We start from the raw sequence: 25,016 nt of genomic DNA on the forward strand, positions 1-25,016 counted from the left end.
CCAGGCTGGTAGAGCTAATTAGCACCTGGAGGGGGAGCAATTTGTATTGGATTCTAGCAACGGCTACTTACTTGTGAAGTCTCAAATATTGAGGGACTCCTGATCCTAGATCCGTGTTTACTCAAATACAAGACATAGCAGGGGCCTTATCCTTTTGCATTATAGCTTGCATTATATAAGGAAGGAACATTTTAGTCCCTACCTCTGTCCTTACCCAGTCTGCAAAACTGCCTGTTTGTCTTGGAGGAAGAGGGTGTAGCACTTTAGCCTCTGCCAGCCTCCATCACCACAACCCTGCCTACGACCTTCTCTAAGCCAAACTACCAGCACATTACTTGGCCCCAGAACACCTAGCCACTGTGATCCATGTGACGGCCATGGATCTAGACTAGACTTCTGCCACTCACTCTACGCAGGCCTACCCTGAACCTTGATCCAGAAACTGCAGCTGGTCCAGAACGCAGCGGCCAGGGTCCTCACAGAGACACCATGGAGGCCCCACATCCAACCTGCTCTCCAACAACTGCATTGGTTACCAGTTGAATTCTGGATCAGACTTAAAGTCTTGGTAATCATCTTTAAGGCCATATGCAGTCTAGGCCCAGTGAACCTGAGGGACTGCCTCACTGTCTATACCCCCCAAAGAGCTCTACGCTCTTCCCCTCCAACTGGCTGGTGATCCCTGGGCTCAAAGAAGCGCATCTGACTTCAACCAGGGCCAGAGCCTTCTCTGTCCTGGCCCCCACCTGGTGGACTGAGCCCCCCAGAAGCTCCTCCCCATGAACTGACCCTTGAACTGATCAACCTATGGGACTGTAGTTGACAAGACTGTCACTATTGGAATTGTTGTAGAGAAGTGTTGTTAGGACAGTTGTTACTGGCTGCTATGACTACTGTTACTATGGTGTTGTGTGAAGTTGTTGAACTGTACTTATTCCTACGTTATATGAAAATTGCCCTGAGCCACAAGGGAGGGTGGTATTTAAACAAACAGACAGGCAAGCAAACAAAATAGTGCAAACAGTGTGTTGTCTCTGAAACCCTCTGAACGAGCTCCGTATCGCTGGCAGGGGGGGCTAGATCTCTGCCCCCAGAGTCTACAGAGCCATCTGCCTGCCAGCCTAGTGCCAAGTGTCTCTCTCTCCTGTTTTTCTCTAGCAGAAATGATGGCCAGAGCCAATTTCTGAGGTTTTCCCCCTTGTTCAGCAGTGGAACTCTAAGGAGAAGGCAAGTTTGAGATATTTTGATGCATTTGTTTGTTCACACAGCAACAGTTATCTGAACAAGTTCAAATGAAGGTATATTAAGGATGCATTCTGAAACAGAGACCAAAATATGTTTGATTTTGGCACAATCTGTTTATTCTCAGCTAAGGAAAACCAGCACATTTTCAGCTCACAATTAACCAAGAAGAAGCCATGAAAATGAGCAATGAACGGATTTCTCCTTCTCCCCCCAAATCTTGTATCTGCGGGATTTTTTTCTCCAGGGTCCATACATACCAGGCAAGTGTAACATCCCATACATGCTCTGGCTCTAATATTGGATGCTAGGAAAGGACCACATACGGCCAAAAAAATAAACACGAGTCTTGTGGCTCCTTGAACATTCATGCATTTTATTAATTCTAGTATTCATTTTCCTGGAGTGGGATCCACTTTTCAGCTGCATGTTGCCAAGCAGTTGTTTGTTTGGCTGGAGAATATAGATTCTACATCCACAGTTGTAAATGAGCAGTTCTAAGACTGCTTTATTCAGAGTGAGACCCATTGTGTACGTCAGAGCAGGAGGTTTAGTAGACCTGCCTGGGATGGCTCTCTAGGTCAGTGGTCCCCAACCCCCAGTCCGGGGACCGGTCCATGGATCAGTCAGTACTGGGCCGCGGTTCCTCCTCGTCCTCCTCACCAACTGGTGCCTCAGCGGTTGCCCTGCCACTGGCTCACCTTTGGTGCTCTCCAGCGGCCGCCATGGCTGGAGCTCCCCCTCGGCATGGCACTGCGCAGCTGCTGCTGGCAGCGCCCCCCAGTGGGCAGCGGGAAGTCAGGGGTGCCAGCAGGAAAGCAAGTGGAGCAAGGGCAAAGGCAGCTGCGATGTCCTTCAGCAAAAAACTACCTCCCCCCCGGGCCTCAGTAAAATTGTCAAGTGTTGACCGGTCCCCAGTGATAAAAAGGTTGGAGACCACTGCTCTAGGTCACCAAACAATATTGCCTTTACAGCCTTCAGATGCATTGACCTCAATAGACACAGAAGGGTGCAATTCTCCGTAGAACTACAGGTCTAAAGTAACAGGGAAATGACGGGATGATGGGATGCTGACTTTGGACTACAGCTGACGGTCATAACCAGGGCTCATTCTGGAGAGGACTGTTCCTTCTATTGAAATCCATCTGGGAAGGGAACACAGCAGGTATTCTGTGTGGTCAGATGACAACAGTACACTTGATAGACAATCAGCACTATCATAAAGGGCAAGTAAGAGGGAAGTTACAGAAACAATTCTGCACACACAGTGCACTCTCTGACTTGGATCACTGCTCCATCTAATTTCATCTAGTTCACCGGTTCCAGGTTCAGAAGCCTAGAAACAGAGCTGGTTTTTATAACCCTGCTTTTCTCTACCAGAAGGAGTCTCAAAGCGGCTTACAATCATCTTCCCTTTCCCCCTCCCCCCACCAGGCACCCTGTGAGGCAGCTGGGGCTGAGAGAGCCCTGATGTTACTGAAGAAGAGTTGGTTCTTATATGCTGCTTTTCTCCACCAGGAGTCTCAAAATGGCTTACAATCGCCTTCTTCTCCCCACATCAGGCACCCTGTGAGGCAGGTGGGGCTGAGAGAACCCTGATGTTATTGCTCTGTGAGAATAGCACTATCAGGGCTGTGAGGAGCCCAAGGTCACCCAGCTGGCTGCATGTGGAGGAGCAGGAAATCAAACCTGGCATGCACTACACCAATCTGGCTAGGTTCCTGGTGGGTGGGGGGAGAATATAAAGTTATTGCAAGGGATCCACAGATGTGGACCAAGCATGTCATTTTGGTCTTTTTGTCATTATGTGTTTTCTCAATCCATGGACACTCAGAGTGCCACCACTATCATGTATTTTGGTGGGGGTTCAGTACGGTAATGACTGGGGAAGGGAATGGCAAACCACCCTGTATTGATTCTGCCAAGAAAACGCTAGGGGGCGTCACCCCAAGGGTCAGACATGACTCGGTGCTTGCACAGGGGATACCTTTACCTCAGTATTTTTAATGTTTAATAGGGATACATGAAAAGGTTGGGGACCACTGACCTAGGTTATCCCGTTCAAGAAAGAGGGGCTGAACTTTGAACCACAGAAATCTTCTGTATGCAAAGGGTACATTGTACTCCGAAGCCATGAACCTTCGCTGAGAGACACATACCCCATGCCCATTCTGTATCTCGGGCACCTTCTTATGTGGGAATGGCCATGGGGATAAGCCAAAGCTCAACAGCATGGAAAGAAACAGAGCTATTGGGGGTCCATGCCACTAGAGTAACCTAAGATGCAGACCCATAGGAGTTGTGAATCTGAATAGGATCTGAAATACAGTGCCGAGTTTAATGACAACACATTTTTTTTTCATGCATAATTTGTAATTGGCCCTCTCAAACCAGTCAGTTTGAGATAGGATAAGGCTGAGGATCATGGGACCTGCATGGTTAAAAGCCACATGGGGGCCATTGAGGCAGACTGAATGAAAAGGCTGAATGGAGCCAACCCAGTATATGTATCTATCTATGCCAGGTATAGTCAAACTGCGGCCCTCCAGATGTCCATGGACTACAATTCCCAAGAGCCCCTGCCAGCATTTGCTGGCAGGGGCTCATGGGAACTGTAGTCCATGGACATCTGGAGGGCCGCAGTTTGACTACCCCTGATCTATTAAATACCTATTTCCTATCCAGCTGTGCAGGAAGCAAGCCTGCAAACCAGAGAAAGTCAACCCACAAATCAGAAAACCACGTGCATTTATCCTTAAAACAGGCCTAAATCACCATCCCTACGTGTTCCACCATGAGGCTAGTTTAAAGTATAAATGCCACGCAGAATTCATCCCCTGGAGTCTGATCAGCATATTTTTATTTTTAAGAAGAGCTGGGTTTTTTTTTACACCCCGCTTTTCTCTACCCGAAGGAGTCTCAAAGCATCTCATCTCCCCTTCCTCTCCCCACAACAGCCACCCTGTGAGGGAGATGGGGCCTAGAGTGCTCTGAGTGAACTGTTCTGTGGGGAAGTTCTAAGAGAACTGAGAATGTCCAGTTTAGGCTCCACAGCGGAGGGGTGCTACAGTTTTCCGGGGCAAGGCAGCCGGAGAAACGCCACTCTGAAGCAAGCAAGCCCGCCCCGGCCACCCCACCCAGAGAGCGCCTGATCTGGAGACAACCAACTGCGGGGCCGGCTGGAGAGGCAGCGCGCCCTTTTGCCCTCGGCAGATGGAGCGGCGCACCGCCCGGCATCTTCCGCCAGCCGAGCCCGGGGAGCAGGCGAGCCATGCACCGGAAGGGCAGCCACGGCTGGCGCGGCCAAGACGACGACGGCTACGACGACGGCGCGGACTCCGGGGCCGATTCGGGCGGGTGAGCCTCTTCCTCCTTCGAGCCTTTGCGGGATGCCCGCCGCTCCCTCCCTAGTCTTTGGGGCTCCGCGGAGGCGCTGCGCCCAGGAGGCGCGCCAGGCACGGCGCAGAGGAACAAGCTTTCCGAGGCGAATTCGCATTTCAAAGTCTGTCGGGATTTTGGAATTGGGGGGGGGGCGAGTGCCGCCTTCCTTCTCAGCCCCCCCCCCGGCCCTATAAGAGGTCGACCCCCCACCCCACCCCACCCCACCCCCGGTCGGGTTGCTGTTGCACTCGTGTGCATGGGTGGGTGGGTGTCCTGCAGGCTCAAAATGGAGAGGCGCGCCACGCCACAGGTGCAGGCGAAAGACATGTAGACTGCCTCAAGCCAACTTGTGCTTTGCTCTTTCTCCATAGTGCTTGCGGGTATAGATTGCAAGTTAAATTAAACTTTATTCTTATAACCCGCCCTTCCCGATGTGGGCGGAGGGGGGGGGGAGTTAACAACTTGCCTTAATATCGACAGAGGTTAATATTGGGACTCAAACAGCGGGGGGGGGGGGGGGTGACGGTATTTTTGATTATGCCTTGATCAGTCCTGGTTCATGCAGTTTATATTATGCATTATATTATATGATGATGATGATACATTTGGTTGAGTTCCAGGGTCGGATCTCTAACATCTAAATGGGCATTTGGGATTACCGCCCAGTTTGCAAGTCCCCATCTTAAACCAGGCCATAGGGTCGGTCTGCAAAATTGTCATGTCTAGTTCGTTAGGAGGTTTCTGGGATGGAGTGATTATAGTAAGAATTGTAGTACTGTTTTTGCTTAAGGCTTGCTTGATTTGAATCTGTATTTGATATGTTTTATACTTTGATTGTTTTTGGGGAGGGACATCCTAAAAATCTCATCTCACCGTAAATAAATATCATATTTACCCTTATAGTGCTAAACAGAGTGAGGCCCTTCAGATTCCACTGAAGTCAACAGACATAGAAGCACGTGGGAGATTAAATGTCTGCAAAAAAACCCCATATTAATTGGTTGAAATTTTTATAAAATATATTGCTAGAACCAGCTTGTTGTTGTGGTTAAGAGCGGTGGCTTCTAATCTGGTGAGCTGGGTTTGATTTCCTACACCCCCACATGCAGCCATTTGGGTGACCTTGCACTCATCGCAGCCCTGATAGAGCTGTTCTAAGCAGTTCTCTCAGGGCTCTCTCAGCCTCACTTACCTCACAGGGTGTCTGTTGTGAGTAGAGGAAGGTTAGGTGATTGTGAGCTGTTTTGAGACATCTGGTAGTGAAAAGCAGCATATAAAAACCAACTCTTCTGCTGCTTCTTCTGTTTCTTCCCTCCGCTTTATAATCACAACAACCCTTGAGGTAGGCCAGGCAGAGTGTTGTGATAACCCCAAGGAAACCTAGTAAGCTTCCATGGTCAAGTGGGAATTCCATGTGGTAATTCCTCTCCTTTTAGCCTGACACTGTAATCACTACACTGCTTTTCATTCCCCTCCACAGCCTTTTACTGTGGGGGGTGTTTGGGTGGGGGATGGGGTCAAATTTTCGGTCCTCTTAAAAAAAAAAACACTGAGGTTCCATCTTATGAAAAGCGAGGAATTCAGAACGACTGGAAGGTGAGGCTGAGAGAGCCCTGATATTACTGAAGAAGAATAGTAGGTTCTTATATGCCACTGTTCCCTACCTGAAGGAGTTTCAAAGGGGCTTCCAATCGCCTTCCCTTTCCTCTCCCCACAACAGACACCCTGTGAGGTAGAAATTGTTTTGAACATTGCTTTCATTGGAATTAATCATTTCACCATCACCCGCTTGAGACTTTTTTCTTCTGCTTTTATCGAATTTCCCGGCAGAGGTACTTCTTCAAAGGTTAGAGAGAATTGGGTGGAAAGGTAGAACGTCTATCCTGAATACGACAAGGCTGATATCAAAGGAAAATGCGAGGCAGGTAACTGAAGTACCTGTGGCTCTCTCAGGTTATTCAGAAGATGGTATTAGTAGTGTTGTAACTACCACTCCCTTCCTAATCCTCATGAATCGGTTTTTGAAGGCATGCTCTGCTGAACTTCCACTTTTGTATTGCAGGTCAGAATACAGCCAGGTGTCAACTTCCAGCAGTGAGTATCCTTCTCTTGTTTATTTTTGTCCTGTTGCTGATGTCAGAGATGCTCATGGAATACTTTAGGACAGGGGTGGGCAAATTGTGGCCCTCCAGCTGTCCGTTAACTACTTTCAAGGCTCATGGGAATTGTAGTCCATGGATACCTGGCGGGCCACAATTTGCCCACCCCTGCTTTAGGAGGAAGCATTTTGAAGGAGGAAGTACAATTTGTTTGTTTGTTTATTTACTGCCCTCCTGAGGCTCAAGGCAGTTTACATAAAACGTATAAACAATACATGAAACAATCCATAACATATAAATACCGTAACAATAATACTAATAACTGATAATTGTAACACTGCAAACAATGCAACCGTGCAAACAGGTCCAGAGCGCACTGATGGAGTTCTGGGAGGGAAGGGATCAGGGGCCGTTTAGACGGTGTTGGTTATGCCTGGTCTCAACCTGGCGGAAGAGCTCCTTTTTTCAGGCCCTGCGGAACTGTTTAAGCTCCGTCAGGGCCCTGATGTACTCCGGGAGCTCATTCCACCAGGTTGGGTCCAGGACAGAGAAGGCTCTGGCCCTAGTCGAGGCCAGGTGGGCATCTTTAGGACCAGGGAACATTAGCCGGTTGGTGATGGCGGAGCGTAGAGCTCTTTGAGGGGCATAGGCAGGGAGGTGGTCCCTCAGGTACACTGGGCCCTGACCGCATATGGCCTTGAAGGTAATTATCAGAACCTTTAGCCTGATCTGGAATTCAACTGGCAACCACTGCAGTTGGTGGAGAATAGGCCGGATGTTGGACCTCCACGGTGTTGTTGTGAGGATCCTGGCCTCTGCGTTTTGGACCAGCTGTAGTTTCTGGATCAAGGCTAAGGGCAGGCCTGCGTAGAGCGAGTTACAGAAGTCCAGTGTTGAAGTATGGACCGTTAGATTTTTGGCTGCTGTTGTAGAAATACAAATGAAAAAGAGAGCCAGTTTGGTGTAGTAGTTAGGAGTGCAGACTTCTAATCTGGTATGCCAGGTTCGATTCTGCACTCCCCCACATGCAGCCAGCTGGGTGACCTTGGGCTTGCCATGGCACTGATAAAACTGTTCTGACCGAGCAGTGATATCAGGGCTCTCTCAGCCTCACCTCCCTCACAAGGGTGTCTGTTGTGGGGAGAGGAAAGGGAAGGTGAATGTAAGCCACTTTGAGACTCCTTCGGGTAGAGAAAAGTGGCATATAAGAACCAACTCTTCTTCTTCTAAAACAACGGCAAGACCCCCTCATGTTTTGTTGGGGACATCCCATTATGTTGTTAGCTGCTTAAACATAAACTCTCAGTGGCTGCTCAAGACCACTTGGTTGAATGAACAATAGCAGAAAAGAAAGGAATGGATAGAACTGGCTTTGGTTTTAGCACTCCAAAGAATTCTTAAATGCCTGGTTGTGAAGGCTTGCACGGTCTTCTCTGCAGGTTCATTCCCTGTGTGGCAATAATCTCTCCAGATTTGCTTTGAGAGTATCCAAGGCAACTATTTCTGAATTTCCTGTGCTCTTAGCAGTTACCTTTTCAAAGCTGCTTTTTGTAATACAGAATAGACTTTAGGAGAGGTATGGGAGGGTTTATAGGCTCTATGATGTGTTTCTGAAAAAGATACTTCATTAGAGTAGCATTTTCTGCAGGATTAACCCTCAGACCAAGATGCCTGATCCATATGCAGGTTTTTTTTTCCCTTTTGCTTTGGTGACCGTTTGCCAGGGGGCAGATTGGACTGAATTGGCACGAGAAGGGAAGGAAGATTATTCTTCTGCTCCTTTTGTTCAAACCAAATTGCGATCAAAAGTTTCTTTAACTTGCACAGAAGCCATTAATTCTTGTCTAAATGAAGTCTATGGTTTTCTCTTTGACCGCCCTCTTGGTGGTTAGGAGTGCGGACTTCTAATCTGGAGAGCCGGGTTTGATTCCCTGCTCCTCCACATGCAGCCAGCTGGATGACCTTGGCCTCGCCACAGCACTGATAAAGCTGTTTTGACTGGGCAGTGATATCAGGGCTCTCTCAGCCTCTCCTCCCTCACAGGGTGTCTGTTGTGGGGAGAGGAAAGGAAGGCGAATGTAAGCCCCTTTGAGACCCCTTTGGGTAGAGAAAAGCGGCATATAAAAACCAACTCTTCTTCTTCAGTAATATCAAGGCTTTCTCCACCTCACCCATCTCACAGGGTGTCTGCTGTGGGGAGAGGAAAGGGAAGGCGATTGTAAGCCGCTTTGAGACTCCTTTGGGTAAAAGCAGCATATAAGAACCAACTCTTCTTCTTCTTATCCAGTTTATAGTCTTCCTTCCTTCCCCTGAACCCCTATTTTTGTCAAGTAGATACCTGTAGATGTTGACTAGGGAAAGGAAGGGACAGCAATGAGCATGTCAGTGCTTTTTTATACCATGCAGTGTTGGCGGAGAGGGTGGAGCACCAGGGTGTTTAAAACAATGAAATAGTTCTATTTGGAAGAGAAACAATTATGCATAGAAAGAGGATAGATGACCTCAACTAGCTAGCTGTGGTCTGCCGTCATTCTTTTGTTCAGTGCTGTTCTGGATGGAAGCAGGGAAAAAGTGTGCTCAAAGAGCAGGAAGTCTCCTGTCGAACCAGACAGGACACCCAAGGAGATAATCTGAAAATCATTGGAAAAGTCCTCTCTTTAACACTTAGTTGTTATAATATTTGAGGAGAGGCCTCCTGGGCGGAACCAGTGTGGCCTCTGCTTCCGGTCCATGGGCCAATCAGGACTGTGTATGTCCTGATTGGCCTAGCCCTGCTTGCCCTCGCCCCCAACAAACCCAGTGAGGAGCACTCTGGCGCACTTGCTGCCAGTCTGCTCCTGACTGCCGCCAGGAAAGGAGGTCTCTAGGATTGCTCCTCGCCAGGAATGGGGTGTTGGAGGGAGAACCAGAGTCCCTGAAAATGCTTCCTGCTGCCGCCCCGAAAATGCCTGCTGAGGCCTCAGTGAGCCTTTTCGGGGCAGAGGGGGGAGGTGTGTTGTTCTCGCCAGTGCTCCCCCCTGTTCTGAAAAGGCTTCTCTCTCCCTCGCCCCCTGGCCTGCCCAGGGCGGGGGAGGGTGGCCACAGCGCCCGTTGTATTTTGCAATACAACGGGCTTTTTAGCTAGTTACATATAAAACATACTCAAATCTAAGTTTACGTACTGTATTATACATTGTATAGTCATCTTAAAATTCTGTGAATCATACTACATATAATGCTTTTTTTCTGTTTGTCTATCCTTTTTTTCCTTTTAAAATAAAAATACTTATTAAAATCTTCACAGGGTTCTTTGCAATTTTTTCTTTCTTTTTTTAATGTTACATTTCTCGCTATAACCGAATGCCGTTCCAAACATTATATTTCTCCCCCCCCCTTCTCCATTCAGGTGAGCTTTCTGCGTGCAATGTATGGGACCCATTCCTTGTTAGCGCACACATAATTGCAGATCCAGGAGAATCCAGCACTCTGCAGCAAGCTATCGATAATCTATTGACCTGGATCCACCCAGATCTCCAACTATTCCGGGTTGCAGAAAGACGATTGCCCAGGAAGCCTCAGAAACATGATAAGGCTGTCAGTTCTCAGCCGGCCCTCGCAATAATTCTCTTTCTTCAAGAAGAGGAAGACGAAGAGCCGATTGTGCGACTCCACAAGTCCTTTCAAAGGCCGCCTTGGTGCTTCCACCACACAGAGCAGGTGCATGGCAATTTCCTCCCTTACATGCCAGGCAGCCAGGACTTCTTCACTTTGGCACAAGGGACACCTTTGTGGGCCATCCGACCAGTGCATTATGGGAAGGAAATAATACGCTTTACCATCTACTGCAGTCACGAAAACTTTGACAGCATGATGAAGCTGTACGAGTTAATACTGAGAAGACGGGCTTGTCAGAAAAGGGCAGACTTTTGCATATTTCTTATCTATTCCAATGTGGACATAGAGATTCAGTTTTCCTTGAAGAGGCTCCCGGGAGGCCACATCCCACAACCCACGGATTCGGCGGTGTTGGAGTTCCGAGTGGGAGATGTCAGGCAGCTTGGACCGCTCTTACCCAATTCCTGCAGCCCGATCAGTGAAGGCAGATGGCAAACTGAAGATCCTGATGGGAATAAGATCCTCATCCAGGTACGTGGGGATGCCTCCAGGATGCATTTAGAGGTCATGGAGAGCTTAAGTTCTGCTGAGGAGTACATGGATTGCAGCTGGGTTTATGTCTGAGGAGGTGTGCATGCACATGAAAGCTCACGCCTCGAATACATTTTTGTTGGTCTTAAATGTGTAGTTGGACTAAAATTTTGTTAAGTTTGTGTGTGCTTCTCTACCTGTCTCCCTTTTTGCAAAGAGCACAATAACAGATGCTCCAACAAACTGGTTCTCTGTGATGTTCAAATGCAAGTGCCCAGGTGAATTGCAATTCTATACCTGGATTGCCTTCAGGTGGGACTTGGGGATCCCCTGGAATTAAAGCTCATCTCCAGGCAGTAGAGATCAGGTCCCCTGGAGAAAATGACCGTTTTGAACAGGCTTTCTCAACCAGAGTTTCATGAAACCTGGGCTTTCTTGACGGCCCTTGGAAGGGTTTCCTGAACTACTGGAAGTTAATATCTTATTGTTAAACATATATCGGGTGACATGACCTTATATAGTCATGTCAACCCACCGGGGGGGGCATGGCCAACGATGGGCTTGGAGAGGGTGGGAATGGGATGGGCCCCAGGTGGGCATGTCCACAGCTCTGCTTCCCAACCATATTCTGCACAATCACGCCACTTCTGGGGTTTCTCAAAGGCTGAAGAATGTTTCAGGAGTTTCTCAGTGGTAAAAGAATTAAGAAAGGCTATCTTAAAAAGTAGACTGTATGGCATTGTACCCCATTAATGAAGTCTCTTTCCTCCCCAAAACCCTGCCCTCTGCAGGCTCCACCCCAACCTGGTGCTGACAGCCCTACGTGGATTAAACCCCATATCAAGGCCAGCTTCTGTCCAACCTGTTTGCAGAGTTGAGCTATTAACAGTGTAGCCCTCAGCACAGTCACAGCCTTCTAAGTCCATTAAAGTCATGGGCTTAGAAGGGTGTCACTCAGGATGGCACTGTTAGAAAGTGTATTGTTAATTACTCCCACACAGTTGGTTTTCAGCTCTCCAATCTCTTAGAGTATTACTACTAAGTGTTGTTCATCTCCGGGATTTAAATTCAGCGATTGAACTGGCAGCCTCCAGAGTTTATTTTTTGATCGTACCGCAAGGATCCGGATGCCTGCCACCCGTTTGGATTAGTGGCTGGCTGGCAACCCATTATGTAAATGCAGCTGTCGGGAAGCTTAGGTAAAGGAAGGGTGAGAAAATAACTTCCCAGGGGACAAATCTGGTCTTTGATGTAATTAACTGTGACTCCCATTTGCAAGCAGGGCAGGCTTGAAAGTATTTGACCGTTGTGTTATATTGCTTTCACTCTATGCAAGCCCTGCAGGTGGTGAATTACAGTGGCCTGGGACTGACATTGCCTTGAAGGAGAAAGGAGAGAGATCTTCTTCAGATGGCATAGAACACAGCAGCCTTTTTCACCCTTTTGACCATGGAGAACCCCCTGAAAGGTTTTTCAGGCTTCGAGGAAATCCAGATGTGCTGTCAGCTGGCCAGGCCTCCTTGTCAATGTCGCAAAAGTGATGTCATCCAGACATTCCCACTGGATGTGACCAGGCCATTCCTACTGCCACATCACAGGAAGTGAGGTCACCAGGCCTCTCCCTTTGCCTTACCAGAATTAACAAGTCTAACCCTACCCCATCCTCACCTGACTGTGTATGAATGTAATAACTGCATGGCTAGAGCTGCCAGAGGGGCGGTCCTCCCACCGGCTCCTACTGTGGTGATAGTCTGTGCCAGGGGCCTGTTTCCATCTCCCAGCTGCTACATATAAGGATTGACGCCCAGGATATGGGAAGCAATTTTTAAAATTCCACCATGTATTTGTGGTTATATTTTTATATTGTTTTACTGATTTGGGGGGAGAATTTTTATTGATACTGGTTCTGAATTGCTGCAAGCCAGTTTCTGGGAGCAGCGGTATAAAAATACAATAATAAACAAACAGATCTCCAGGTGGTGGTAGATCTCCCTCTATTACAAGAGGTCTCCCAGTGTAAGAGATCAGTTCCACTGGAACAATGGGCTGCTTTGGGAGGTGGTCTCTGGCATTATACCCCGCTCACACCCACCTCCTCCCTAATCCCTGTACTCCTCAGGCTCTACCCCCCAAATTTCCAGGCATTTCCCAACATTGAGTTGGTAACCTCAACTTAGCATGAGCTCCTGTACCCCCTGCCAATCCACATTACAGCAGACGGCCACCTGAATAGTAGCTATTTTGGTTTAGAAGGTAAATCCATAAATGGCAGGAGTAATAATAACATATTTATTCTAGTCGTCATGTACTTTTTCTGCACCCCTCGGCTTTGTGTGTTACAACTCTTGTTATGGCTCTTGTTACGGCTCTCTCCTCGGGTACGTCCATTCACATTGGAAAACAGTATTGCAGTATTGTGAAGTTACTTTGAGGACAGTTTTAGCCGCTGAGAATGGTGCCATTGTTAGACGATGTGCATCTCCAAGCAACCGTGCAGAGGAGGAGAATTGGTACAATATCAGGCAGCTGAGTAGTTCCGTACGAGGACAGAAACTGTTCTTTTGTGGCCCGGCCGAGACAAATGTTGTATCAGTTTGTACACGGAGCTTTTGTTGTGTCCTACAGCCAAACCCAGCCTGACAGCATCGCTGTCGCCCCTTGTTTCCAGGGCACAAAACAGGCAGTCATCTGTCCCACAGTGCTAATGGCCCTCTACGAACTTTCCTCCCAATATAAAGGAGGCCTAAGAGAAAGCTGCAGCCTCTTGCGTGGGGGTTTTGAGCTGAAGCCAGGAACCTGAAGGTTGAGCAGCAAATATATATTACAGTTAAAATGCAAATATTAAGTACAGTATAAGAAGATTAAGGTAGGGTGGGTTGGGTGGGCTGGGGATTGTTTTTAGGTGTTTTATGTATTAGGGGTTTTATGGGTTTTTTACATGTTGTTACCCGCTGCGAGCCTCAGGGGAGCAGCGTGCTAGAAATCCAATAATAATAATAATAATAATAATAATAATAATAATAATAACAGCATTCAAACATTAGACAGAGTCTGTGCAATATGGCACATACAGTTGCACATGGTATGACCATCACTTTCTTTTGGTTTACACATGGGGATGTACGCTCAGGATTGAACTGTGGCCCTGGACAGAATGGTGGTTCTTGACTTTGATTTTTGATTGTGAATTTCACATCTGAAATTATTATTATATATATTGTTGGGAGCTTAACATTTTATAATTCTTATGCCACCAACTAGGTCTCATTGTAATCTTTAACACTTAGCTGTATTAATAATTAAATTAAATGGTAATGACTGGGGAAGGCACTGGCAAACCACCCCGTATTGAGTCTGCCATGAAAACGCTAGAGGGTGTCACCCCAAGGGTCAGACATGACTCAGTGCTTGCACAGGCGATACCTTTACCTTTATCTTTATATTAATAATTGCGCAGAGGCCTCCTGGGTGGATCCAGTCTGGCCTCTGCTTCTGGTCCTACAGGCCAATCAGGATGCGCACAGCTGTTTGGGCCGGATCTGCTCTGGCCCTGAGGTTGGGCGCTCTGCGGGAGCCCTCCTGCCTGCCACCCGTTTCAAAGCCCATTTTTACAATGGGCTTTGATACTAGTATTATATTATATTTGTTCACTGTTGAAAACCATCCAGGTTGAATTGCATTTGGTCTGTGGTCATACCAGAAGAAGAAAGAGTTGGTTTTTATACCTTGCTTTATACCAGCTGGGTGACTTTGGGCTCGTCACAGCCCTGATAGAGCTGTTCTGACTGGGCTTTCCTGTCAGAAGCTCTCTCAGCCTCACCTACCTTACGAGGTGTCTGTTGTAGGGAGAGGAAAGGAAGGCAACTTCAGGCAATGAAAAGCAGGGTATACAACACTTCAAAATGGCCTATACACACAAAAATGTATATTTGTTACTAATCTTCCCTTTGCATCTCTCTTTTCCACAGCAGGCCAGCTATAAGAAGCATGCTAAGCAGAATCAATGTGTCTGGACTTCCCCATCAAGCAGCCTTTCTGATGTTCCACTTCTGAGTTTTGTTCCTCGCAGCAATAGGTTGGCCGCTCACAAAACAAGCAGTCTTGCGAGGCCATCTGAATCCGTTCCGTTTCCGCACACCCATCAGAGCCTTGGTGCGTCTCGTCAAGACTTGAGGAGCTGCAATCAGAAATGGGGCAGTGCCTGTGCCAGCCCTGATTTATTTCAGCGAAGCCAGTCTCTTGTTTGCTTACCCACGACAAGCTCTTCCCCGGGCCCTGCGTCTTTTCGTGTTAATAAGCCAACCTTGCTGTTAAGCACTTTCTCTTCCAGTCGCAGGACAAGAACCAGGATAAACGTTGATGAATTGGAGGGAGTCCAGGAGACAAATGTAGATACAGGGATGAAACTTGCTTCCTCTGACCTATCTGTGGTCTCTGCTTATTCGGTTCCCAATGGATTCAGTAACACACTGGAAGGAACAGCCAAGTGCTCGTCACAAAAACATGGCGTCAGTCTATTTAAGCAGGCTGTCTCTGATGGAATATCCTTTTCAGCCAAGAGCAACCCCTTTGAGATACCTTCCAGCTTCCTTCCTTACCCTCCCTCTAGCGCTTTTACACCATCTTCAGCCACTTCTTCAGGAACTCAATTGGGGATCAAACATTTCCCAAGAGGAATGCTTGTTTCTTGTCATGACAGCCGAACAACGGGTGGTGGGAAATCCACTGAAGAAGAATTCTTCATCTGAACTTCATCTCATCTCATCTGGGCATCTCTGAGTGAGAGAGAGACTGAGGTAGAAAGGCTGTAGGCTGGGGTGGTCAAACTGGGGCTCTTCGGAGGTTCGTGGACTACAGTTCCCATGAGCCCCTGACAGTGCTGGCAGGGGCTCATGGGAATTGTAGTCCATGGACATCCGGAGAGCCACCGTTTGGCCACTCCTGCTTTATGCTATACACCTTGGGGTTTGGGCAACCTACTGGTTTCCGCCATATGTTCAAGACGCAGCATTCTAAGGGCTCCACACTACCTTTTGCTTATGGGCACATTCTCTGGTAGCTTGCACATACATTTATCTCAGGTTGCAGGAGACCTAGAGATGAATAGACACACTTGCACAGTATTTTCCTTCTAAGACAAGGGATCTCTAGATCAGTGGTTCTCAACCTTCCTAATGCCGCAACCCTTTAATACATTTCCTCATGTTGTGATAACCCCCAAACCATAAAATTATGCAAGTGTTCTTTCACAGAAATTAAACCAAAAACTGACCAATGGCTTGAAGATCCATTGTCTGGGCCCGTCCGGGGTATGTGTCCAGCAGGGGCCGCTCTCCAGCTGCCTCCTCGGGCCGTCCGGCCTCGGGCACCCGCTCCCTGCCCAGCTGGGGCCAGACCCAAAGCTGCTCACCCTGTTGCAACCCCTGTGAAAAGGTCAATCGACCCCCAAAGGGGTCTCGACCTCCAGGTGGAGAACCACTGCTCTAGATGGTTTGTGTTGGCAGACATCTTTCCTGAGAGCCAGCATGGTGCGGAGTTTAAGAGCAACAGACTCTCACCTGGAGAACTGGGTTTGATTCTCCATTCCTCCCCATGCAGCCAGCCGGGTGATAACCTTGGGCTAGTCACAGTTCTCTTAGAGCTGTTCTTGTGGAGCAGTTCCCTTAGAGCTCTCTCAGCCCCACCTACCTCACAGGATGTCTGTTGTGGTGAGAGGAAGGGAAAGGTGTTTGTTAGCTGCTTTGGAATTCCTTTAGGTAGTGAAAAAGCGGGATATAAAAAAAAACAGCTTGTTGTCTTCTACTTAGGTCGTCCACAGCCAAACTGCCATTCTCCAGATATTGCCCAAAACGGCTGTGTTATAAATTATGTGTAGTTAAACCTCTCTTCTTTCTGGGAATCTGCTATGAGGAATTGCTTATTAATAACAACTAGAAAACAATGCCCTTTAGGATTCTTTATCATCAAGGGCCCCTCCTGGCCAGTATCAGGGACAAAGGCCTGGTTTTGTCATTGTAGCGTGAAGGAGAAAGAGCAGAGTTACCAAAAATCCTTGGAAAATACAGAAAGCAAAGCTAATATGGGGCAGAAACATTTTCTGGTATTGAAGAATTCTCAGTCTGAGCTTCATCAGGCATTAGCTCTACCTTCTGCCACTGAAAACCTTGAAACACATTGGAAATTCTCTGTGAAATAATTCTGTATGTTACTCTCATCAGCTTTAGGAACCTTTTTCTGGACCTGCCATCAAGCAAGCTCCATTTTTGTAAATCATTTTTGCTGTAATTGTGAAAAACATCTTTTCTTGGCGAAGAACAATGCACGTAGAAACACCGTATTGGAGTGGTGGCCAATTCAGGCACAATGTCAGCACCAAGTTTCAGGCCCCAGTGAGGTGGTTTTTTTAAGAGAACATAAATGGGATGTGTTTGGGGACCCAGCAAGGCGAGGAGATGGAATCTGGAGCAGCATTGTGACTAAAAGATATTCCTAGGAAGTTGCTACTTCACCTCAACAACAAGGTCACTAACTTTGAATTCGTAAGCAGAGTAAAACCTTTTTAAGCCCCTTGACTTCAGCAGGTTTAGAAGGGTGCAACTCTGCTTACAGTTGCACTGAAAACAATATCAGGGAAGACATCACTCATTCAACCCACAATATAGATCTGCCTTTATAGGACTACTTTTATGGATCATTCTCATAATACATGTAAAGCGCTTTGAATCCTGAAAATACTAAAGAAATGCTGTGCGTTATTAGATCTACCAGTACCTCAGGTTTGCCTTCACTCAACCCACATTATAGATCTGCCTTTATAGGGCTACTTTTACTGATCATTCTCATAATAGGTGTAAAGCACTTTGAATACTGAAAATACTAATGAATTGCTGTATATTATTAGATTTGTCAGTGCCTCAGGTTTGCTGTCACTTCTGTTCTGGGCCGGATGGCACTTGCCGTTTCCCCCCAAGTGTTTAAAAAGGGAATTGACACCCCTGAATTCATCCTGACAGGAACAGAGCCAGGATGGTTGTAGCAGTTAAGAGCGGCAGGCTCTAACCTGGAAAACTGGGATTGATTCCCCACTCCTCCACATGCAGCCAGCTGGATGATCCTGGGTCAGTCACAGTTTTCTTAGAGCTGTTCTCACAGAGCAGTTCTGTTATAACTCAGCCCCACCTACCTCTCAGGAAGGGAAGGGTGTTTGTAAGCCACTTTGGGTAGTGAAAGCAGGGTATAAAAAAAAACATCTCCTGAACTTGATACAAAATGGCAGATTGAAATGGAGAGGTCAGCCTGCTGAGCAGTGTTCAACTGGGTCTCTGCTCAGCCTTTCTTTTATCTCTGTGAGGTCAAGGAAGCTCATGCCAAAATGGTTCTGCTTGGGTGGGGGGTATCTTCCCTCACTTCTTTTCAGTAGCTATGGTATGGCCGTATGTGGTGGATAACATTTTTAAAGTATTTTTTTCTTGTTCTGGTTTTTGGGCCTTGGGCACGCCAATATAGTAAAACGGGACAGGTTGCCTATTTCTGAGGGGAAAGAAAATATTAAATGCGCAATTATTGTCCAACACAAGGAGTTCTCCGTGTAGAAGCAAATTCACTTCTGGCTTCGGTAATCATATTGCATCAATATGAAATGGTATTATGTATGTTTCTTACGGTGTCTGTTAACTGCTTTTTGGTACATCTGAATCCTCTCACATCTGCCGCAGGTTACACCCCCAGCATTTGAACTTGCGTATCTCCAGCGTATATCTCAGATTTTCTTCAACAGGCCATAATACGAAGATTAAGATACCATTTGTAAAGGACGCCAGAGTAGCAGGTAACAAAGGGAGCAGCAGGCATATCAAACCTCTTTATTGTTGAACTTCTAGATTCCAATCTACTTGAGAGACCAACAACATTTTGGGAATCGGAGCTTTGACTCTCAAAAGCTAATACTCCCAACATCTTGTAGGTCTTTAATTTTTATATATTTATTACATTTGTTAGACATTTATCATGATATGACCATGTATGGTTATGTCGATCTCCCCCCCCCAAAACGGCCAATAATTGGCCTGCAGGGGGTGGGAAGGGGAGGGGCCCAGGTTGGGCGTGTCCACAGCTATACTTCCCAACCATATTGGGAACTTCATCATGCAACTTCTGGGGTTTCTCAAAGCCTGAAGAATGTTTCAGGGGTTTCTCAGTGGTAAAAAAGTTGAGAAAGGCTGATCTATCTATTATACTGCAGAAAACATGGCTGCCCTCTGAAATATTATTGGTGAGTAGACCATATTTTTAAGTACTTTATTTATCCCTCTAGAAACTGGGTTTTTTTTCCTTAGATTTTATAATGTTTTTCCTTTCAATAGTGAAAAAGTTCTCCATACTCTTGCTGGTATCTGCTCAGTCACTATGCCATTTATATTTCAGATTTTGATCCCCTCCCCCTTTTTTCTGACTGGTTTGTCTTTTAATAATAAAATCTAACTTTTGATAAGAAGCTTTTAGAAAATTTTAATTTAGGTAGCATATTTTCATAAGGTGTTTATTTTCTGTCAGCGATGATATTGTGATGTGTCTTATATATACTTTCTGGGCCTTGTCTGCCAATACCACAGTTCCTAATCTTAAATGTTTGTCTAATAATTTCACTGAAATCCTGTAGGACAAGTTCTAACTGCCCCACTAGATTAGATCAGGAATGTCATGAAGCTAAGAAAAGGGCAGCTTGGTGGATTAAAATGGATAATTCTGCTCTGGCAGTTAAAGATCTTATTGGATTGAAAAAAAGAATACAAAAGCTTTTTTGAGATATAAGAAGTCCTGTCATTGCCAGTATTTATGGCCCCATCTTCAGTATACTGTTCAGTCTAAAAATCTGTGATGGGGTGGCAGAGAATTTAATTCTTAGTGGCTGTCAAATATGTGAAACCTCTAAGCACTTCACTGTTATTTTCAATAAAACTGTATAATTTCTTATATTGATCTTTGGCTTCTAGTCATTTTGGAGGAGGCTAAAACAGTTAATGATACTGCTTTCCAGGAGTCAACCTCTAGGGCAGGGGTAGTCAAACTGCGGCCCTCCAGATGTCCATGGACTACAATTCCCAGGAGCCCCTGCCAGCGTTCACTGGCAGGGGCTCCTGGGAATTGTAGTCCATGGACATCTGGAGGGCCGCAGTTTGACTACCCCTGCTCTAGGGGATTACGGTATTCCCAGAGTTAAGAACAAATTTAAACTTGGGGGGTACTCCACATGGTCAAATTTCATTTATTATTCCCTGAGGTCACTTTCTTGAGAGTAGAATTCCATTTTAAGGGGAGCTTGGAATCTAATAGACCACTTTACCTTAACTTTTTTGCAAAATTGTTTGCCAAATCTATGTTGTTAACTGGAAGACAAGGCAGAAAAGGATTCAGATATTGTCACTTTTTTAAAAATGTAAATTAGTCAAAAAATAGAAAAAATACAAATACACAGCATATGAGCTGAGTGATGATGAATTTGCGGCATCAAGAAATATATTTATAGTATGATCTTGAAATGTATACTTTTTCAATCATCAAATCAGGATTGTGCCTGATATTATCTGTTAATTTAGCCCTTGGTACTGTGTGTCCACTTAGACCGTTTATGCACTGGAGGTTTCATGCCAGGCTGCAGGCTGGAGTTTTAGTCGTGGCAGGTTGTTCTACCTCTTCCTGCACCCACACGGGGCAGCATTTGGCCTGGTGCACCTCATCCAGCCTCGATTTGTGCTCCTGCATGGGAGCTGGGGCAGTAAAGTTCCCAGTGCATAATCGGTCTTTATGAGTCAGGCATTGAGGGAATCATTACTTTTGTCCAGCGTTCAGCTTTCCGCAATATCATCTCTGCAGGGAATTGTATAACTAAAGCAAAATCAGTGATGGTAATGCTATCTTTCAAATAAGGATTGTTCTGATACCTGAATGGACAGATGCCATGTGGAATAGGAACTGCAGTAAGGAAAGGAATTGGACAAGACTGAGTGAAAAGACTGGATGAATCCACCCCTTTGAGGTCAGGAGAGGATTTACATCTCCCAAATTCTAAGATATTCTATAATAATTGTTTTACTCAATGAATGTGCAGGGATTCAGAGGTTCAATCAAGACTGTGTTTCCATTGCAGGTATATTGTGGCGTTTGAACTCTGGAAGTCCTATCTTTCTGCTTGGGTGTGGGGTAGGATGGAATTCTTTACTGTATGGGATATGATGGTGTGAGTGTCAGGGGCACTAATGCCTTTTTCTCCTGACAACCTCCCCTCTCCCTTAAATGAGCCCAGCAATTTCTAACCTGCCTTGGTAACTATGATACTTGGTTCTAAAGGACAGGTGAGCACCTTGTACCTGTGTGCAGAGAGAAAGAAATCTGGTCATATGTTGCTGAAAGAAAATTGCATTTATTTATATATTTTGGAATTAATATTCTGCTCTGTCTTCAAAAACCCAAGTCGGATTACAGATTTGTATGATACATAGAACCCCTGTCTAAAACTTAATAACTTGATAATCCCTAACATTAAAAGATTAAATATTAAAATGGTCCAAAGAGCATTATGTCATAGGCAATGGGGGGTGGGGGAGATCATTGAAAAGCTACGGTGTAGATTCTCAGCCTGGCGGGGCCAGATAGAGGGGCCAATGGAATTAGATGTTACTTCAGGCCTCAGCTTGAAGTTTTAATCTGAATGATAAAAATATACAAAAACTCGGCGAAGCGGATAGCTCAGATGGAAGTTCCAGTTAGGTGCCTTAAAATGTTTAGCTGTCAAGAACAGTGGATCTTCGTGCCATTGGTCAGTTTTGGTTTAATTTCTGTGAAAGAACACTTGCATAATGGTTGGGGGGGGGGTCACCATAACATTAGGAACTGTATTAAAGGGTCACGGCATTAGGAAGGTTGGGAACCACTGCACTAGTGGCACAGATAAAGTACTTTATAAAAAAACCTCTGCATTACACTACAAACATGAAACACCCACTTTCTAAAAGCACGTGGCAGGCACCAGGAAACATGCCAGCAAGCACCATGGGTGCCACGTCAGGGACCCACAGCTACCCTTTCAAACAATATTAACCAACATACGGCAAAGCCCAATCAGAAAGTTCCTGCTATTTTATTGTACATTTGAGTTTGTTTATCTCTGTGCATTAGTGATGCTTATGCTTTCCTGATAAAACACAGTTCCTCCGAGCTTATTTTTAAAGTGCAAGGACTACAGATATTCCAGCCCCTTTGTAGAAAACCATTATTGGATGCTTGAAGTAGTAATGTACAAAATCTCGTGTGTCAGCAGTACTCCGTCAGAATGGCCACTTCTACATTTAAATTCCCCTCTGCTTTCCATGGCCTGGGTCAATTTCTCAGAGTAATTACAGAATTCAGAAAAGCTCGGTTTAATGTCATCTTCTATCTCTGGTATTGTATTCTGTCTTCTCCATTCAGTATGTCGCACTTAGGCGGAATTGTGGGAAGATGGCTACCGGATGTTTGAGATCTAGGCTCGGCTTTTCTTTCCGCCTTATTGCAGGTATTTAAACTCTGGGCCAATCAATCAATCAATCAATACACCTTTAATGGCATTAATCATAAAAACAAGGTAACAATCAGAATTAAATAGTTTGGTGGTGGAAGAGGGCTTTACATAGGAATCTAGCTACGGCTTCTGAGATCAATTAACCCCTGGCTTCTAAAAGATAGTGCACCTGAACTTTTTCAATATAGACCAATATTCTGCTCAACCATGGCATAAGGCAGCCTTTTTCAACCTTATGACCATGGAGGAGCCGCTGAAATTATTTTTCAGATTTCGAGGAACCCCGGAAGTTATGTCAGCTGGCCACGCCCCTTCCTGTGCCCCTGGAAATGACATGCCTACCCACACCCTTAGCCCTCCTTTTGTTTCCCCCCCCCCCACCTTTGCTACTGCTACGGAGACACTGCCTCATGTAGGTCAAAATGAAGGCTTGGATCTGGGAAGACAGCCCAGAACCACCCTCCCCCCCATACCCCACCTCTTCAGAGCTTCTGTGGCCCCCTGGTTGGGAATCCTTGGCGTCAGGTGATGTGCAATGAATTAAACTCTGGGTATGTCTAGAGCACAGTCCACAGCCTGTAGCCTGCAGCCTTGATGGATGCTAGCCCATAATGCTTACTGAATTTGGGAGGATGGGGGTGGTTCCTGTTTATTTACATTCTCAGCCTGGTGGGGTCAGGCAGAAGACAGCGGCATGAGTGACGGTTCACAAGTATCATCTGCACCCTCTTCCAACTCTTTATGATGTTTTCCGGGGGAACAAGAATTGTGAGGGTTTTCAGCTGCATCTTCTTCCTTTTGATCTTTTTTCTTCTTGTTTTTGATTCATGATTGTGATTTTATGTCTGGGGTTTTATGGGATTTTATTCAGACGTATGTAACTTGCCACAAGCCGTCACGGAGTGGTGGGCAATAAATCAGATTAATAATAACAATAACAACAACAATACTAATAATACATTGTACTTTATTGAAAATGTTCGTTTAGAATGTTTTTTGTAAGATGGCTCAGCTCCCCATTGCAAGGGAAAAGGAGAAGAAAGATGTTATTAAACTCAAAGGGTTTGGAAAATCACACCCCGCCACATATACATACCAGGAACTGTATCTTGCATCTCTTTTTGCCATGCACCAATACCAATCCCTCTAGAGTTCATCACCATCATTCCAGCGCACTGACATGATTCTTTTATACTTCTGTCCTATTCTAATGTACATGGGGTAGAGAAGGGGAAAGGGTGCTGAAGCTAAAGGCGTCACCTTCCTGGCCCTGAAGATACATTGATCAATAGTTGGCATGAAATGGGGCTGGGGTACCATGCGATCCACCATAATTAGGACCAACCAAATTACACGGCGTGCACATTTTTGCCTTCTCCAGAACTCTTCTACAGCTGGATGTTCAGCTTCCAGAGGTCCCAGCAAGACCCTCTGGACTTCCATTTGACACTCCCATAATAATAGGAGTCCAAACTGTGGCTTCCCAGATGTACATGGACTACAATTACCATGAGCTTCTGCCACCATGCAGGGGATCATGGTAATTGTAGTCCATGGACATTTAGAGAGCGGCACTTTGGCCACCCCTGCTCTAGAGTTTTAGACAGAAGCTAAATCATGGCTGGTATGTTCAGAGCGGAAATGGATCCGAGCAAGCTGCTGCTGCCATCTTGTGGCTTTTTCCTGTTTTGGAAATACTGACGTGTAGCCTTCCCTCTTGCTGAAAGCTCTATCTACCAATTACTTACTCCACCTGAAATTGGTATGGGATATTTCATACCCTGATGATCATTTAAAGGTAAAGGTATCCCCTGTGCAAGCACTGAGTCATGTCTGACCCTTGGGGTGATGCCCTCCAGCGTTTTCTTGGCAGACTCAATACGGGGTGGTTTGCCAGTGCCTTCCCCAGTCATTACTGTTTACCCCCCAGCAAGCTGGGTACTCATTTTACCGACCTCGGAAGGATGGAAGGCTGAGTCAACCTTGAGCCGGCTGCTGGGATCGAACTCCCAGCCTCATGGGCAGAGCTTTCAGACAACATTTCTGCTGCCTTACCACTCTGCACCACAAGAGGCTCTGATGTTCATTTAATGACTGCATTTTCCACACTGACGGTTGGAAGTCCACCTGTTTACACCATTCCCATCATTATGTTCGCAGATAAATGCAGAGTTCATTTTCTATGAATCAGCCACACGGGTCCATATCCATGACATCTGAATGGTGGACCCTAGAAAGCAGTTGCATTTAGAACTTCCACGGTGGTCCTGTACTGCCTTCCTTGTCCTCTGATCTTTCAACTCTTCTGGTCCCTCAGCCCTGTTTTGCTCACCCCAAACTTAAAAACTGTGCCATTGGCTTCCACGTTACAGCAATCATATTAGAACTGAGCAAGCAAAAAGATGAGCTGGTTTTATATACTTTGATTTCACTACCCAAAGGAGTCCTAAAAAGCCTTACAATTGCCTTCCCTACCTCTCCCCACAACACATACCCTGTGAAGTAGGTGAGGCTGAGAGATCTCTAACTCAGTGGTCCCCAACCTGCGGGCCGCGGCCCGACACCAGGCCGCGGCTCCTTCTTCCCTCCCCCCCGAAGCGAGAAGCTCGTCA

The 25,016-nt window shown here is 46.2% G+C and overlaps 1 protein-coding gene across 3 annotated transcripts; it reads left to right on the forward strand.

The window, feature by feature from the left end:
* Positions 1–4,456: 4,456 nt before the first annotated feature.
* FAM124A (family with sequence similarity 124 member A) lies at positions 4,457–19,897 on the forward strand. Of its 3 annotated transcripts, XM_077311982.1 has the most exons (5): positions 4,457–4,599; positions 6,686–6,717; positions 10,108–10,847; positions 14,816–15,643; positions 18,563–19,897. In XM_077311982.1, the coding sequence occupies exons 1-4, from the start codon at positions 4,514–4,516 to the stop codon at positions 15,593–15,595; spliced, it is 1,638 nt and encodes a 545-aa protein (XP_077168097.1). In that variant the 5' UTR covers positions 4,457–4,513; the 3' UTR covers positions 15,596–15,643; positions 18,563–19,897. The 3 variants fall into 3 exon arrangements, with proteins under 3 accessions (XP_077168097.1, XP_077168088.1, XP_077168106.1); XM_077311973.1 differs by having other exon boundaries at positions 14,816–19,897; XM_077311991.1 differs by having other exon boundaries at positions 14,819–19,897.
* Positions 19,898–25,016: the final 5,119 nt, after the last annotated feature.

This window comes from Paroedura picta, chromosome 1 (genome assembly GCF_049243985.1).
Source record: "Paroedura picta isolate Pp20150507F chromosome 1, Ppicta_v3.0, whole genome shotgun sequence".
NCBI classification, from domain to species: Eukaryota; Metazoa; Chordata; class Lepidosauria; order Squamata; family Gekkonidae; genus Paroedura; species Paroedura picta.

Bases quoted from the DNA above. Each gene is read 5' to 3' on its own strand.
- FAM124A (XM_077311973.1), top strand. From the start codon at position 4,514: ATGCACCGGAAGGGCAGCCACGGCTGGCGCGGCCAAGACGACGACGGC. The intron at 6,718-10,107 runs GTGAGTATCCTT...TTCTCCATTCAG, and splicing joins CCAGGTGTCAACTTCCAGCA to GTGAGCTTTCTGCGTGCAAT. The intron at 10,848-14,815 runs GTACGTGGGGAT...TCTTTTCCACAG, and splicing joins GGAATAAGATCCTCATCCAG to CAGGCCAGCTATAAGAAGCA.